Below are 16,497 nucleotides of genomic sequence, written 5' to 3'. Positions count from 1 at the left end.
GTGTCGTATAGATCTATAAAAAGACGTTTTAGTTTTCCCCCTTTGAGGAGACTAAGGATCTGAGTACAGAGCTCATGTGAATATTTCTTAACGCCCGGATGGATATTAGTGAAGACCTCCAATTGGAAGGATCGACGTTTTTGAAAGGATCGCTTTGGGTAGACGCCTCTGTAATACCAGATCTGCTCTATGAGTACTTGGATACATTCGATCGTGAGAGAGAGTATGGTTTTAGAAGTGAGATCGGAGGGTGTAAATGCCGTAATTGGAGAAGAGGGAAGCATCTGCCAGTACCGGGGACGGGGTATAAGGTAAGGAAGAGTATGGGAGAGGACAAGATGTGAGATTCGATAAATAGAGTCCTGTCGTGTCGCGCCGTGCAGCGCCGTGCCGCGTCGTGCCACGTCTTTCGCGTCAACCTTTAGCTGTTATATCATTACCATTGCAATCTGCTTTCTGCTTTCTGCAGCAATGCCTATTCAACGTATTGACTACGGAGATGTGCACAAAATTACATCTGGTCAGGTAATTATTGACTTGACATCAGCTGTAAAAGAAGTTGTAGAGAATGCACTCGATGCCGAGTCTACTCAGGTCAATGTCATCTTCAAGAATTATGGATTAGACTCAATCACAGTTAGTGACAATGGCACAGGTATAAGACCTGAAGACTTTGAAAACATCTGCCTCAAGCATTATACTTCAAAGCTTACGTCTTTTGAGGACGTGGAAACAGTGGGGACGTTTGGTTTCAGAGGTGAAGCCATGAGTTCTCTCTGTGCTATAGCTCATGTGTCTATAGTGACAGCTACGAAGGAGGAGGCACCCAAGGGTTGTAGTTTAAAGTATAATCAACTTGGCGTGTTGGAATCAAAGGAGCTGGTATCCAGAAGTTGTGGAACTAGCGTGATCATTGACAGTTTGTTCCATAATCTTCCCGTGAGAAAGATCGACCTTACCAAGAATATTAAGAGGGAATACCACCGGGCAGTGGATTTCTTGCAATGTTATGCCTTAATCAGCACCGGAGTCCGACTTATAGTGCATCATATTGACTCACGGGGCCGCAAATCGATCATACTCTCTACTACTGGATCCATCAATTTGAAGAATAACATGCTTTCTGTGTTTGGGTCCAACGGTATGTATGGATTGGAAGCTGTCGATTTGAATATAAAAGTGGCTGCAAAGTTTCATAGGGAACAGATGGCACTCAAAGTCTCTGGGTTTGTATCCAATGCTTCGTTTGGTCAGGGGAGGTCTGCCAGTGATCGGCAGTACTGGTATATTAATAAGAGGCCGGTCCTGTTACCACGATTCAGTAAGGCCATCAATGAGACATATAAGAAATTCAACTACTTGCAGTATCCGACGATTCTGTTAAATATTGAGGTGGATGCGAAGTTTGCGGATGTAAATGTGACCCCAGATAAGAGAACTGTTCTAATTAATAATGAGGCAGCTGTACTTGAAGCATTTAGAGAGGGTTTTCATGGATTGTTTAGTATGAATGGTGTTAAAATACCTAAAAATAATGGTGTCACTGAAAAGATTACCGAAAGAAACAAGAAGCAGACTACATTAGAGAGCTTTTCTATGGGGGGAAGGAATGAGGTGGTTCAATCAGAGAATCGGGAGGTTTCTGAAGATGAATCTGTGGGATCCTCTAATTCTAATGATTCTAAACATATTGCGTATCCTGAACCCATTACGACTTCTAAACCAACTGATACCCCGGACTCTATTGCCGATCCTGAACCCATTGATGATCTGGAACCCATTGACAGTTCTAGACCCATGGTCGATCCTGAACCCATTGATGATCTGGAACCCATTGACAGTTCTAGACCCATGGTTGATCCTAAATCCAGTGATGATCTGGAACCCATTGACAGTTCTAGACCCATGGTCGATCCTAAATCTATTGATGATCCCATTGAAAGTTTCGAACCCATTGATGCTCTTAATGAGTGTGTCCAAGATACTGATAATACATCTACGCTCGCATCTTCATCTTTCACAAGTAAGCCAGCATCCCGAGTCACGCTATCCAAGAAATTGGGAAATGTAGCATTTTCTACTCTCAATGTGGATCAAATGGTGGAATTTGAACTTCCAAAGTCATCTACCAATGCTAAGAGAAGGAAGTCGTTGATTTCTAATAGCTGTATGAATAAGAAACAGAAATTGGACGATATTTCGGACAACAATGCGGAGGAATTGTTGACTTTGACCGTATCAAAAAAAGATTTTATGTCCATGCAAGTTGTTGGTCAGTTTAATCTTGGATTCATTTTAGTGACCAAGAAAAATGTCGAAACAGGAAAGATGGATATGTTTATTGTAGACCAGCATGCTTCAGACGAAAAATACAACTTTGAACGTCTACAAAAAGAAACCACCTTTAAGAATCAGCCTTTAGTGATTCCACAAAAGCTTGAATTGAACGCAGTGGATGAAATGGTGGTGATTAATAGTAAGAAAATCTTCGAAAAAAATGGTTTCAAGCTACGTATCAATATGGAAAATAATCCTGGTACTCGGGTTCAACTACTGGCCTTGCCATACTCGAAAAATACTATCTTTGATCTCTCCGATTTCTATGAGTTGATCAATCTTGTAAGGAAAAGTGATGGCAATCCTGATGTTCGCCCCTCCAAAGTCAGGTCGATGTTTGCCATGAGAGCTTGTAGATCCAGTATCATGATAGGTAGGCCGCTGAGCAAGAAAATTATGACCACAGTGGTTCAGCATCTTTCGGGTTTAGATAAACCTTGGAACTGCCCGCATGGTAGGCCAACTATGAGACACCTTGTGGAGTTACAAGGCTGGGGTGCGTTCACAGAAGATTGCCAGTGAATCTGATAGATAACTAATAGAAGAAAGAAAAGAAAAACTGGTTGTGTGCCATTGGATTGTCCCAATTAGGAAATTTAAAGCTCATTGCAAAACTAATTCGCTCTATCTGCATTGGGATTTCCTGATTTAGACTAATGACATGCATCTCTGGAAAATAGAGACCAGATACCTATGATTAATTTATGTTTCAGCTTGAAAGCCTCTATCGTTACTGTTTTGTATATATAGAGATGTAATTAACGTCGTAAATGAAAGAGAAATGTGTGAAGCCGCACTATTCACCTATACATCATCATGAATGAAGCCAGCGTCTCCTCTATTCCTTTGACATATGAATCTGCCTACGGAAGTAGTGAAATTACTTTTAAAATTCTTGACTCATATGTTAACGAGTTGCTAATCTTTGGTATTGTTTTTGGGGTCAGGATAGGTATGGCATGTATCTGCCTTCCGGTCACATTCTTAATCACCAAAAACAAGAAATCACCTATATTTGTCTTGAATATGGCTTGCTTGGTTGCACTTTTTATTCATTCCATAATGTACGTTTGTTCGTTGACTGACTGGTACAATACTCTTGCTTATGAATATTCGGGTTATCTCTTATTCAGTGGCTATGCTTCCCAACTCACGGCTGCTACTAACACCGTGTACACTGTACTTATTGCTCTCGTCGAGATATCGTTCGGCTACCAAGTATTTGTCCTTTTCAGATCGCCAAAAAAAAGAATCCAATACACCGGTTATCTTATTACTTTGGTGTCCGTTTTGTTAGGATTAGCTACCGTTGTTCTATACTTCATCTACATGGTAGTCGCAAATAAAGTGGCTTTCGATAACACTTTGAGCATTCCTAAGTGGCTAGTTAATACGCCTTCTATCTGTTTTACAGCTTCTTCTTGTGTCACTTCTCTACTACTAGTCTGTAAATTAGCTGTGGCCATTCGTACTAGGAAGACATTGGGGCTCAAACAATTCGGTATTTTCCACATTCTTTTTATTATGTCTTTTCAGACTATGATAGTTCCAACAATCATTATTCTTGTGTCTTACAACAAAAATGGTTCCCAAAATGCTCCTCACGCTTTAACTGCTATTGGAACAGCACTAGTTGCCATTTCTTTGCCTATGACCACCATGTGGGCCAATTCCATTCTTGACAGCTCTGTGCCAACTTCCGCTGCCAATACTTATTTGAAAACCATTTCCGACACAAGCTACAGAAGTTACGGCAGCTCCTCTACTCCAACTTCGACTGGTGCTTTCACCTATGAAAATGAAAAGGAGGATTTCAATAATACTGCATTGACCAGTCCTCAAACTCTTAGAAACAAAGATCAAGGTGAGGATACTAAATTCTGGAGACAGATCGAAATGTATGCGGATGAACTAGATCCCAGAGACTTGGAAAACGGAGTTGATGAGAAGCAACAAGCCAAGTGATTTTAGCTATAACTACTGTTCTTTAATTGAACCATTTTTTCTCTTTAGTTAAATAAAATCATAATTAAATTCATCGTAAAAAAAAGCCAGATGTAAGGCCATACTTTAATAGTCAAACAAGACAGGTCTAAAAAGTCCCATACCGTCGTTGTACGTTCCTGAAAGTTCCAGATCCTCGTCCGCACCGTCATTTTCTTCAAGCATTTGTTGAGTCATTTCAATAAATGTCTCTAGGGCTTCGGTATCTGCCTGTATAAATTCAGGATCATCTTCTTCGATGAATCCTAATTTGTCAAAGGCCTCAGCACCAAGCCCTTTCATAAGTTTAGCGACTCTGTCAGAAGTAGAGTATAATTTGCTCGTATCAAGCTCGACCTCTTCAAGCCTCTTAGTGCCTGGGGCATTGATAATCGTAGTGTTGTCATACACCAAGACGCCATTGTCGCCCAAAGCGTGTCTGTTGTACACATGACCGTGTATGTTGGACACAGTATAGTTATGCTCGACACGGCCCACACCGTGGTTTCCATTAGGAGAAAGTGTAAAGTTGGAAGTTCCGTTTTCTTTAGCCTTCAATTGAAGAATCTTCGTGCCATTGACACCAATCTTGTAGCTGGCCTTTTTTGTGATGTTTACCTGGTACTCTGTTTCTGATCCCACTATTGGCTTCGTGTTGAGAGAAAAAACTAGTGGGAAGCTCTTGCTCGTATTGAAAGTAAAAGAAGTGGAGTTGTCTAGTGGATCCAAAATGGCAAAGGATGCTTTACTTTGAGGCACCGAGATGACTTTCTGTTTGTCACCAAAACTCTTTACAAGTTGAATGTTGCTCTGTTTAACTTTTTTATAATTTTCAGAGATAAAATCAATGGAGGTTCCGTTAAGTAGAGTATAGTTGAAGTGTGTTCTGATCTGATTAGTGAACTTGGCATTGACTATCTGGTTGAGGACTCCAGCAAATGGAGGCTCAAAGGCAAAAGACGAAACTTTGGTAGTGTTGTCAATGCTCAAAATCTCCCCAGAACTGTCAGCAATGTATTCGTTCTCCCACACTGCAAGGTTGGCGGAAGAAATCCAGTTAGAACTAATACCAGAAGGCTCTTCGCCAAGTTTCAAATCATCATCAAGGCAGTTTGACACATCAATTTTTAACTGAATACTATCTTCCCATAGATATGGTAGTATGGTAGTGATATCAAATTCGATTGCTTTGATATCGTAGGAGCCAGTAGAAACCACAGGGTTCCAGAGAGCTGGAGATAGGCCACCGGTGAATATAACAGGAAGTGGATTCGCAGTGGCTATACGCACATCATCATGGTAAATGTTGATAACCCTGCAAGGCCCATGGCCACCAAATGTATGTCCATGGTTTTTGAACCGATCCTTGAATTCCTCCATAAGATTAGAGAACCAAAACTCCTCGCCGGCATTACCGGAACTGTAAACCATCAATTTAACCTTTGTAGTATTTTTGGCAAGTTTTGGCAAAGACAACTTGAAGTCAGTGTCAGGATAGTAAATCAAAGGAGGTCTTCCGTCTGGAGCTTCAACGAGAGGAATCACGTGACTGGCACCTTCCTCTCTGTAGAAAACAGAATCGCCAAGACCCGGAATAACGACATCACCGACGTCGTTGGTGAAGAAATCAGACTCTTGAGCCGGTTCCGTTTCACTTTCCTCAATATGCTTGTGAGGAATTAGAGAAGCGTTCCGAGGATTGTTATAGTAGAAGGCATTCAAAGAGATGTTGAAGGTTCCCGTCAACCGGGAGTTGATCAAGTTATCCAATTGTACCATAAGTTTGGTGTCTTTGCGGAACAACCGATGGTAGACGGAGACGTCCTTCTGGGAAAAGGTGTGGGAGTATTTACCGGCAGGTTCAGGGGTGCTAGACCTCCAAATCTCGCTTCCTCCGATATAAACGTGAAAAAGGCGATCAAATTGAACACCATCGACCCACAAATCTAAAGTAAGCACCACCTGAGAAAAGTTTGCTCCCTGAGGAGGAGGGGAATACTTGATTATAGCCGGATGACCCCAGGAGTTCTCGAAAGTAGCATTAAGAAGACTCTGCTGGTAAACCGGACTTCCATATTCAAGGGCCGGTAGTACAGGAATCTCGATGAATTCGTGGGGAACAGGCTTTGAGTCATTTCCGTAGGTGCCAATAACAGTCTGGTCACCGGAGAACTGGTGGGAACCAGGTGTAATAAAAGTTGTCTTGGTTCTCAACAGCCCAAAGAGAGCAAACAGAGATCCAATGAACTCGAGGATAAAGACAGCCTTTATAAACTTCTTGAAATGCCGATCAGAAGTTGAAGGTGGATCTTTGTGAACATATGTTAATGGGTGCTTTTCGTCGAAAGTGACAGTCTCATCAGCGTCCAATTCGATGGGATTGAGTTCTTTTTCTTGCTCACTCTCTTCCGGAGTGAATTTGGAGTAACCCTGTTGTAATTGGTTCCATAGAGACCATTCTCTAGCTAAAGAACCTTTCATTTTAATAGCAAAAGGAACAAGTAGTGAAAGATGGAGAAGAAGAAGTGAACAAAGGCAGCTGACGTGATAACGACGATAAATAAATTGTTAGAACAGGCAAAGATAAGCACGTGCGGCTGCGCAAGCCCGGTGTCTGTCGGCGGCTCCTGGAGAGTCCCGGTGGGCCCCGATGCGTCTAGGGGGCTCCAGGGCAGACTTCAAGACAGAGCAATCTCACCAGCCACAGATAATAATAACCACCCTTCCATCAGTCACTTCTTTGTTGTATACACCGAGTCCTCACGATTATGTTTCAAAGCCTTCGTACTATCTTTAGCTCATTCCGATCAGAGGAAGAAGAGCGTGGATACTCGAGACGGGCAGTAAGTAAAAATACGGGTGTACCAGCAGAAGCACATTACTAACTAAACTAACTGATCAGTTTTATAACTTTGTAGCGTTCCTAGCCTCATGTGTGGTATTTTCGTTTGTGGCACAGAAAAAGGAAACCATTCTACTAGGGGAGGCGATTTATCATTAGAGCACGGGGATTAATAGAGCTATATATATATGTAAGATGATTTAGAAAAGATTGATTGCACTGTATTGTAATTAGTGGCCGGGTAGTAGGTAGGCCTTCGCCATTTCATAGGCAGTCCAACTGATAGCAGTTGACGGTACATTGAATACGACTCTAGGTTTAATGCCTCGAAAAAACGCTCGAGGACCTTCCTTTTGAAACAAAGACTTGGCCGCAGAGAAAAACCCGGTGGCATTGGGAACTGACTCTGTCTGTAAAGCCGTTTTTATGCAGTCTAAAGGTGTAGTAACAGCAGCTGCAACAGCACCGGAAAGCCCACCGGAAACGCAGTGTAGCAAAGGATTGTAAATTTGGCCAGGATTAACCTTGGATGAGGCGTATTCATAGACACCAAAGTTTATGGCAGCAAATGGGATGTTCATGACTAGCGTTGTGGGATATGATATGTAAAAAGGTCTAATTCCCTGGTTTCGGTACATCTGAGAGGCAACTTGAAAGGCTGAGGTTGGAGGGTGGTTCGTAGTAGCGGTCACATTTGCAGGATGAACCTGCTGGAGAATCTGCATGCGCTGTTTAACAACATCAAATGGAGTCATCAAGGCATCTGAGGTAGTCGTTGCAGCAATTCCGGAAGCAGAAGCAATCAAAGGATGCTTTTCATCGGTAATTAAGGTATTTTTCATGTGAATATGGCCGTTGCTCTGATCGAAATGTTTACACAAGGCGGTTTTGGTGGACTCAAACACTAAATAATATACAGCATGAGCAGGACCGGCGCCCAGAATCACCGAAGAGATTCCACGCCAGAGTCCAGATATTCCTTCAGATGAAGATATACGTGAGAAAGCCTGAATTAGGCCCTCGCTGGATTGAAGATGCGCCGTCTGCATACGTGTCTTTACGGCATCAACAGGGTACATGACCGTATGTTCCAGTATTCCGGCGAAGGCGCCTGCCGTCAATTGTGCAAATATTGGAGAGTTTCTCGGGAGAGCTTCATAGTCTATCTGGATTTTGACGTCATCGGTCGAATTAGAAGGTGCCGAGACACCATCTCGCTGTTTGGGACAGGTATGGTGACTCGATGTGTCCTTCATTATATCGACCTGGAACATTGAAAAAGCAAAGAGCAAGGAACAAATGGGGATGAAGAGAGAATATAGAATGCGATATGTGTGGTACTTAAACAGCGTATCGATTCTTTGCTGCGAGGCGGAGATTTAAGGGTAAAAAAATTTTCCCAAAGGAGAAGCGAACCGGAGTTGGTGGGGATGGATGAAGAGAAGAGGAGATTGGGGAAGCGAAGAGTTGAGTAGCAGCTGACAAGGAGCCTAGAAAGATTTGAGGAAGAGCAAAGACAAGAAAAAAAGAGATGGAGGAGAAACGAATACAATTGACAGGAAGACTAACCATCACAATATTTTAACTTCGGAAAACTGTCAACGGTAATGATTACGGATGAGGAGCGATGGAAGGGCTTTGGATAATCGATATCGGGAATCGGCAGAAGCGGAACGGGTTTAGTTACCGCGTGGCCTGGTGGCCGGTGGATCCTAAACTCTGATAACTCGCGACGCCTTGCTCTGTTCTTTTCCGTAATGGCCGCTGCCGAACGATAAGACCGAGAAGTAAGCTAGACATGAATCGGATAAAATTGGGGTTCACGGCTTGCACTGGATTCAAATCAAGGGTTGTTTAAGTCTTCTCGAAAGGTGTTTCACGGTTTTTAACCACCAGACAGATTTATTTCCACACACAGATCCCTTTCCACCCCCTTCCCCCCTGGCACCCCCGGGTGTTGTTCGTTCTCGGTCGCTCCTCCCGCAATCACATTTCCCCTTTAGGCAATTGATAAGGTGGGGTGAACGAGCCAGTTTATATATATAACCCGTAACCACACCTGTATTCTTTTACTTTCACTACTCTACTTTTCATCGTCATGGGATTGCGCTATACTACGTGCCTCGACCCCAATGACATGGGCAGCGAGTTGAATGAAAACCTAATCTACAAAACTTCCAAATTATCTGCCCTTCAGTCTTACTATGAGTACAGCTATTCGGATGAAGACGGCGAGGACGGAGACATTGATGGTGACGGTGATGGCGATGGCGACGAGGATGATGATGAAGTTAGTAATACCAATTCCAATGGCAGCCGCTATTCTTCATTTCGTATCTCCCGTCTGAATCCATTCTTCCGTATGCATCAGAAGTACAATGATAACGGCCGAGCAATTACCTACGCCTGCTCACATTGTCTAACTCATGTCTCAGCCTCCAACTTGATCATTTCCGATAGATATCATGGAGCTACAGGTGATGCTTTGTTGATCTATGACGCAGTAAATATTCAGTTGGGACCGTCACAAATGAGACGGATGACCACAGGAGTCTATACAGTGTGCGAGTTACTATGTAGACAATGTGGAAAGTACTTGGGCTGGAAGTATATTAAGAGTAGTGACCCTACTCAGAAGTTTAAGGAGGGAAGGTACATATTGGAGGTTGATTTGGTCAAGGAGGTCAAGTCATAATTGTAAATTTGGGGGGTTTTATCGCTTGGGTATTTTAATACAGGTAGTTTATTGGTCTTGGTTTATATACACGCTAGTCAACACTGAGTATCTTCAGCTGTTCCATCTCTCTTTCTCTCTTTCTTTCCGTCTTGATCCTTAACTTTTCTTGTCTTTCAGTCTTCTTTGTATCCTTCATCCTTTTCTTCTCTTCCTTCGAAAGGCTATGCATTTGCAGAGGTTTCACTTTAAATATGAGCTTATCTTGAACTGTTCCTTCTTCTTCATAACTGGTTTCAAGTTCTTCTTCTATCAGTTTTTCCACAAACTTTACCACCTTCCCCCTTTTAGTCGTCTCCATCTCATTCAATTCTTCTTCATTTCCTCTCCTTCTTCCATGAGTCCTATCAAAATTATTCTTGTCGTCAAATACGATCCTCACATTCTCTCCCTTCTTAATTTGACTCTCTATTTCATGTCTCTTCTGTCCTTGAAGATCATTACTAGTAATCTGCCAAGACACACGAACAACCTTATAATCTCCACTTTCCCCCGCAATTCCATTCTCTTCGTTGTTGTTCTTTCCTCTCTCCTGCTTTCGAATGAGTCCTGGATTACTTACTTTCAATCTTCTCGTCACCTGTTCGCTCAAATAGTCTGAGTAGGCCTTTCGTGCTTGCTGCTGCCCCACTATTCGAATAACCGGTACCAATTCTTCTTGAGATCCTCCCAACTGTTTTCTAAGTTTCGAAACTATCATCATCCCTTCCTTGTCAAGATCAAGTTCTTTACAGCATTCAAATACGCTCACCACTCCTTTGTCTTCTCCGTCTTTGATAACTTTTACAAGTCCCTGTCCATTCATCCTCCTAGCTTTACCTATGATGACTTGTGCAGCTTCTTTATCTCGAGTAGTTCCATTTCTAAACAGTTCTTCCCGCTTCTTTCCATGCATGTTACGCTTCTTCCCTTTATGACCTCTTAACGATTTCGAATAAAAGCATGCTCCCCTCAATTTATTGGCACCACAAAATGAGGGTGACAAATGTATCGTGCTCTGTGTCATATAAGCACATCCCTCCTTCACTAGACGCGCCAACGGAGCGCCAAACATCTTTTAGTTGATAAATCAACAGTTAAACAAGAAAGAGTATGTTACTTACTGTGAGAAAATTATGTACCGTAGAGCGAGGCCTGCCGCCGCGGCTCACCCACCGGGGTTGAGGCACCGCGGGGACGCGGTAATACGGTGCCAAATGGTGCCAAATGGTGCCAAATGGTGCCAAATGGTACCAGATGGTACCAGATGGTACCAGATGGTTCTACCTCATCATATACTAACTCAATGAATATGCATTATATATCCTAATTACATTCAAATTCCCCCTCGCTAGCTCTAAAAAATCATCCCCTAATCACTAAGTCATCCGGAATTCCAGCATACTCATCATAACTCATAGCCAAGTTAATGTTCTGAAGACACTGAGTTGCAGCTCCTTTCAATAAGTTATCAATCGTAGCCACCACTACAAGTCTATTCTGCGCTGTATTCACATCAAATGCACCAACAACGCATCCATGCTTACCACTAATATCCTTAACATAAGGTGCTTCTCCTGTAACTGTAATCAACTGCTCATCCTCATATCTCTCCTGATACATGCTGCGAATATCTCTCGACGACAACTTCTCCCTTAATGGAATGTTGATAGTCAAAGTAATGCCCTGGAACCATTGTCCCACATGCGGCATAAAGGCCACCTGTCTTCCCAGACGATATGAGATCTCTCTCTCGTGGGTATGGTCAGTCAAAGAGTATGGAACAAGATTATTTCTCAAAAAGTTAATGTCGTTCTTCTTCGAAGGCTTGGTACCCGATCCTGAGTATCCCGAAACACCGAATATCGATGGAGTACCCCCGATGTAGTCAATAATTGGACTGATGGCGATCTGTGACGCCGTGGCATAACATCCTGGGTTCGAAATCTTGCGAGCTTTCGAAATGACTAAACGATCGTTTAATTCTGGTAATCCGTAAACCCATTGGCCTGTCTTGTCAAACCGGTAATCGGCAGAAAGATCAATAATCTTTGATTTTCCACTTCCACTGGCCTCTTCAATGGCCTTGACAAATGGTCCACACACTCCGTTAGGTAACGCCATCACCCAAATATCCACTTCATCGTTCTTTTCTAGTCTCTGAATATCCTCCACTTGCAAGTTCTCGTATATGATTTCACTCTTGGTGTATCCCTTTAATTTCTGGCCATTCAACTCTCTAGAAGAAACATGGGCCAACTCCAAGTATGGGTGCTCATCGATCATACTGATCAAGTTCTTTCCTGTGTATCCACGAGCACCAATCAAGGCCACGCGTGCTTTACTATGGTTGGTTCCCTTGCGGATAGGCGGATTGGCTTTGGCCCTTGCGATACCAGAAAGACCTCTTCGGAACTGACTGTGGAAACCACAGCCCATAACCCTGAGGCCAGTACTACCACATATCGTTGAGTACGACCGAGTTTGTTTGCCAGAAAACACGCCGGACTCGCCGTTCAAAGTTCCTCTTTTGGAGAAGGAGTCTATCAGCTTGCTGATTTCTCCCAAATTGTTGCAGCCATACCAGTACAAAATCTCTCCATCCTTGGTGTAAGAACCGTCGGCTTTGTTGAAATGCCAGGCAGTGTAAGGATCATCCTCTCTAACAATCCAGTATAAAGATGGGTAATCGTTATGGATAGCATTGAAAATATTGTCTGTTACGTTATTCAACCAGCCTGCTTTCGATGCCAAGAATTTGTCCAGACATGGAACAGTATTACAGAACTGGTTGTCCTGTTTGACAATGGCCAAAACATCCATTGGCTCGTCTCCGTATGCCTTAAAGTTCGATTTCTCCATCTCTGTTAAATATGAGGCCACAGAGCTCTTACCCGAAGCGACATCTGGATCTCTTTCAAGAGCGGACCTTAAAAGATCCGGCTGCCCAAACTCTTTAACTGATTTTCTAGTGACCAATTTGTATCCCCGACGAATCAAAGTACCTGCACCAGAATCGGTAAACAATTCCTTCTGGAGATCGTCAACGTTGATGATGGCAACGGACGAGCTTCTTGGTAGATACATTAATAGATCTCTGATCTCCTTCAATTTCAACTTAGTACCATATTTGACCCAGCTCTGCTGGAGTAAGTCTTCATACTCTTCGTCTAAGTTAATCACAGAGATTTTCTCCTTGGTACTACCGTTGATGATGCCACCTTTCTCGTTAAGATAGACAATTTTTAAAGGTTCAAAGACACGAGCGATCTCTCCAGCAGCAACATCTGCATTAACATTCAAAAGCTGTCCCGAAGGAGTCTCTGCCATTGATGTTAAAATTGGCAAAGACCCGGCTTCAATAGAAGCTTCAATGGGTGCTTTATTCACGCCGGTGATATCACCAACCAATTTATATTTCTCCTTGTCCAGATAATCAGCCTGGAAAACGCCGCCAGTGATTGGTCGAGCTCTGACGCCCATTTTTTCAAGGGCAGTCACCAACTTCAAGTTCTGCTGAAGAAAGCATCTCCTGACAACAGCCATAGTCTTTTCATCAGTAATCCGAATACCATCTGAGTAGTCGGGTTCGATCCCTTGTCCTTCAAGGATCTCGTTGATTTGAGGACCTGTACCATGAACAACAATAGGGTAAAGACCCAAGTGGTACAAGAATGCTAAACAAGATGCGAGTTGAGGCAACTGTTGGGTGATAATGGCACCTCCAACCTTAATGACAGCGAACTGTTGTTGAGAAACAGAGGTGAAGTACTTCAAATACTGTTCGACTTCCCTTTTAGAACCAATGTTGTTCAACAACTGAATAACCGTAGATCTGGTTGAATAGACACGAACAGAAGCAGACGCTTTGCAACTGAAACTAGTTGAGCTGATCATCACAGGCTTGAAAGCCCTGGATGCAACAGCCCCGATAGTACGTCTGGCCAGGATATTTCGTAGTACTGTGTCCGAAATCATGGTGGTTTGAATAAAAGAAGGGAAGGGAGAAGAGAAGAGTAAAAGAATTATATAAAAGCAATGTGACTAATAGAAAAATTTTCATGGATTCTTCTGCATCTGAGATACGGATGGTTTTATTACCAATTAGCGCGTTGCCTGATTGAGCCAAGTAGTGAAAAATCTAGAGGGGTGGAGTCTATCTTTGTTTTTTTGTTTTTTCAATGTTGCATCTCTACACCAGAGTTATCTTGTCAAAGCTTGAGGCTTTCAAGGTGAGAGAGCCTGCCTAGCTTGATCAGATGTTTCATAGTGGTACCAGCGGTTTAGCAATATGTCAGACGATGCCATTAGAGGAGCCTCTTCTGAAGAACAGATTATTGAGGCTGCCAGAAGGAACAACATGGATCTCTTTAATTCTGTCGAAGCCGACTATAGGGACAAGCCTCAAGAATTTATCGGCGTGATCAACGAGGCTCGAGATGCCACTGGAGATTCGGCTTTGCATCTATGTTGTAAATATGGATGCTATGAGGTAATGGATGTGATTTTGGATTTTCAGGGAATCAACTTGGAGCCTAAGAATCCTATGACTGGTGATACTCCTATGCATTATGCTGCTTATTATAGTTTTCAAGAGCCCGACTACGCTTTGTTTTTGATCGAACAGTTAATAGAGATCGGAGCTGATCCTACCGTTAAAAATAATGATGGGTTGAAGCCTGTCGACATTGTGGGAGGTTCCAATGAGAAGCTTAAAAAAGCTCTTCAGAGTGCAGAGTATGCTATGAGTGCGCAGCTTGCAATAGAGATAGTGGACGATGAGGGGGAGGATGATAAGGAGGAGGAGGAGGATAATAAAGAAGACGAGGCCCTCGAGCAATCCAAATGACTCCATCATATGTATATTAGAAAATGCATACACTTAAATAGGAAAATTATCGGTAGACGACTTGGTCCAATTGCCTAACAATTGTTTGACCTTAATGCGAATTGCTCTTAGGTTTCTTATGTTCATTTTGAACTGAAGATACGTAGAGCTGTTAACTTCTTTGGTGGATTTAAGCCTATCCATGAGTGCTTCACGAGACACGTCTGTTCTGGATTGTTTGTCTATTGGCTTTTTTTTGGCCGAGCATCCGTTCCTAATGCCCTTGTTCAGCACTTGAACATATTTCAATGGAGGACAGTAGAGAATCGATTGATCACAGCTCTTCTTTTCTTTATCTAAACATAAATGAAATTTCTGAGATGATAAATTAGTTGTGATCACCTTCAATGGCTGGAGGCAGTCTCTGATCTCTTGAAATTCACCCAATTTTCTTTGAAATCTATTGTAGAAGCATCTCTCTATGCCTTTTACCCTAATCCTCTTTTCGGGAAGCACTAGGTATTTTAAATACATCTGCCTTCTGGCTTCTCCTTCCTCTATAAGGTCGTAAGTAGTCGAATTAAGGATCCCCGTAAACTGTTTCATACACAATTTGTCCGAGCAGGATTTTGAATATGATATAGGAGAGTCTATTCGTCCTGGTTTCGTTCGGACTTTACCTACGGCACCGAAAAAAGCTCTGCCCCTTAAATTATCTTCTATTTCCGAACTGCTTTCCTTCCAATTTTCCTTCTTATCATCATCCATTTCTTCTCGAACATTATCTATAGATGCATCACCACATGGAATGTCCGTCACGTACATGGCCAGTTCCATAGTCTTGTCTTTCAATTTATATCGGTCATTATCAGTCATTTCAAGCAATCTTCCCTGTCTTTCGTTCATTCTAGTCATTTCTTCAACATCCTTAAGTAAAAAAAAATTGAAAATACGCAAACTTAGTACTTCGGCATGCATATCGTGGACAATTCGTCCATGTGATGTTTGTTCGATCTTCCTCGAAGATATCGCTTTAACTCCGGTAGCCATGCTAAGTAATTCCAAGTTCCCCCCACCAACTTTTCTTCTCTTTCTCTTCCCTCTCAAACTTTCAATTTGTTCTGTGTGAATCCCTACAATTGCTGCCATAACTGTATATTCATCATTCTTAGGTCGGCCATTTCTGAATTGGTTCAAGTTCTTCGAACTCCCTTTGATACTTGCGGAGTTTTCAAATTCGTCTAGCACACACTTTGCTATTCTGTCACCTAGTTCTGTACAAGAACCATCGTAAATAGATACCGTACTCATCGGAGATCATTAGCCTGCTGTTCAGGCTATCTAGGAGTTGAGCTATTCAGAAAAAAAGATGTCCAGTTCTTCTAAAACCGAAGGGAAAAAATCGTTTTGCGCGAACCCGGAATCGAACTGGGGGCTCATCGATGGCAACGGTGAATTTTACCACTAAACCACCCGCGCTTACGACACTTGTAAGTTGACCTGCTTTGTTGTCAGTAATGCTTTGAGAAACTAGAGACAGGATGACAGATATGGTATAATAGGCGCAAAATATAATAATCGTTATATAAAGATGGTCTAAAGCTATTACAATTGTGATCCTTTTGCTGTCGAGTATATCTTTCAAATCCTTGTTTAAAGTTTTGTCTTCTTTCTTGTCCCCTCTTACTCGTTCTCTTTTCGTCAAGATATAATGCAGTTGCTATCATTTTTGATATTAAAAAGGGATTTGGTTGAATACGCTTGGTTTAATGATGGGTCTGAATATTACAGAAC

General features: G+C 42.4%; 9 protein-coding genes and 1 non-coding gene across 10 annotated transcripts; 4 read left to right on the top strand and 6 right to left on the bottom strand.

Moving 5' to 3' along the window:
- Window positions 1-189: 189 nt before the first annotated feature.
- Window positions 190-2,859, top strand: FOA43_003260 (uncharacterized protein; the record flags this gene model as incomplete). Its single annotated transcript, XM_038923511.1, has 2 exons — window positions 190-193; window positions 470-2,859. The coding sequence occupies 2 exons, from the start codon at window positions 190-192 to the stop codon at window positions 2,857-2,859; spliced, it is 2,394 nt and encodes a 797-aa protein (XP_038779439.1).
- A 294-nt stretch (window positions 2,860-3,153) lies between these two features.
- FOA43_003259 (uncharacterized protein) lies at window positions 3,154-4,302 on the top strand (the record flags this gene model as incomplete). The annotated part of the gene is made up of 1 exon (XM_038923510.1): window positions 3,154-4,302. The coding sequence occupies one exon, from the start codon at window positions 3,154-3,156 to the stop codon at window positions 4,300-4,302; it is 1,149 nt and encodes a 382-aa protein (XP_038779438.1).
- Window positions 4,303-4,407: 105 nt separating this feature from the next.
- On the bottom strand, window positions 4,408-6,801 carry FOA43_003258 (uncharacterized protein; the record flags this gene model as incomplete). Its single annotated transcript, XM_038923509.1, has 1 exon — window positions 4,408-6,801. One exon carries the CDS (start codon window positions 6,799-6,801, stop codon window positions 4,408-4,410), a length of 2,394 nt encoding a protein of 797 aa, XP_038779437.1.
- Window positions 6,802-7,392: 591 nt separating this feature from the next.
- FOA43_003257 (uncharacterized protein) lies at window positions 7,393-8,436 on the bottom strand (the record flags this gene model as incomplete). Its single annotated transcript, XM_038923508.1, has 1 exon — window positions 7,393-8,436. The coding sequence occupies one exon, from the start codon at window positions 8,434-8,436 to the stop codon at window positions 7,393-7,395; it is 1,044 nt and encodes a 347-aa protein (XP_038779436.1).
- An 824-nt stretch (window positions 8,437-9,260) lies between these two features.
- Window positions 9,261-9,857, top strand: FOA43_003256 (uncharacterized protein; the record flags this gene model as incomplete). Its single annotated transcript, XM_038923507.1, has 1 exon — window positions 9,261-9,857. The coding sequence occupies one exon, from the start codon at window positions 9,261-9,263 to the stop codon at window positions 9,855-9,857; it is 597 nt and encodes a 198-aa protein (XP_038779435.1).
- Window positions 9,858-9,930: 73 nt separating this feature from the next.
- FOA43_003255 (uncharacterized protein) lies at window positions 9,931-10,950 on the bottom strand (the record flags this gene model as incomplete). The annotated part of the gene is made up of 1 exon (XM_038923506.1): window positions 9,931-10,950. One exon carries the CDS (start codon window positions 10,948-10,950, stop codon window positions 9,931-9,933), a length of 1,020 nt encoding a protein of 339 aa, XP_038779434.1.
- Window positions 10,951-11,240: 290 nt separating this feature from the next.
- On the bottom strand, window positions 11,241-13,853 carry ARG5,6 (Protein arg5,6, mitochondrial; the record flags this gene model as incomplete). Its single annotated transcript, XM_038923505.1, has 1 exon — window positions 11,241-13,853. The coding sequence occupies one exon, from the start codon at window positions 13,851-13,853 to the stop codon at window positions 11,241-11,243; it is 2,613 nt and encodes an 870-aa protein (XP_038779433.1).
- Window positions 13,854-14,166: 313 nt separating this feature from the next.
- Window positions 14,167-14,724, top strand: FOA43_003253 (uncharacterized protein; the record flags this gene model as incomplete). Its single annotated transcript, XM_038923504.1, has 1 exon — window positions 14,167-14,724. The coding sequence occupies one exon, from the start codon at window positions 14,167-14,169 to the stop codon at window positions 14,722-14,724; it is 558 nt and encodes a 185-aa protein (XP_038779432.1).
- Window positions 14,725-14,757: 33 nt separating this feature from the next.
- Window positions 14,758-15,753, bottom strand: FOA43_003252 (uncharacterized protein; the record flags this gene model as incomplete). Its single annotated transcript, XM_038923503.1, has 1 exon — window positions 14,758-15,753. One exon carries the CDS (start codon window positions 15,751-15,753, stop codon window positions 14,758-14,760), a length of 996 nt encoding a protein of 331 aa, XP_038779431.1.
- A 358-nt stretch (window positions 15,754-16,111) lies between these two features.
- Window positions 16,112-16,182, bottom strand: FOA43_003251. The gene has a single exon. It is a non-coding gene; the product is annotated as a tRNA-Gly (tRNA).
- Between the last annotated feature and the right edge of the window lie 315 nt (window positions 16,183-16,497).

Source organism: Brettanomyces nanus, chromosome 4, assembly GCF_011074865.1.
Source record: "Brettanomyces nanus chromosome 4, complete sequence".
Lineage (NCBI taxonomy): Eukaryota > Fungi > Ascomycota > Pichiomycetes > Pichiales > Pichiaceae > Brettanomyces > Brettanomyces nanus.
Note: the sequence above shows the minus strand (reverse complement) of the source record. Positions and strands in the feature narration are given on the sequence as shown.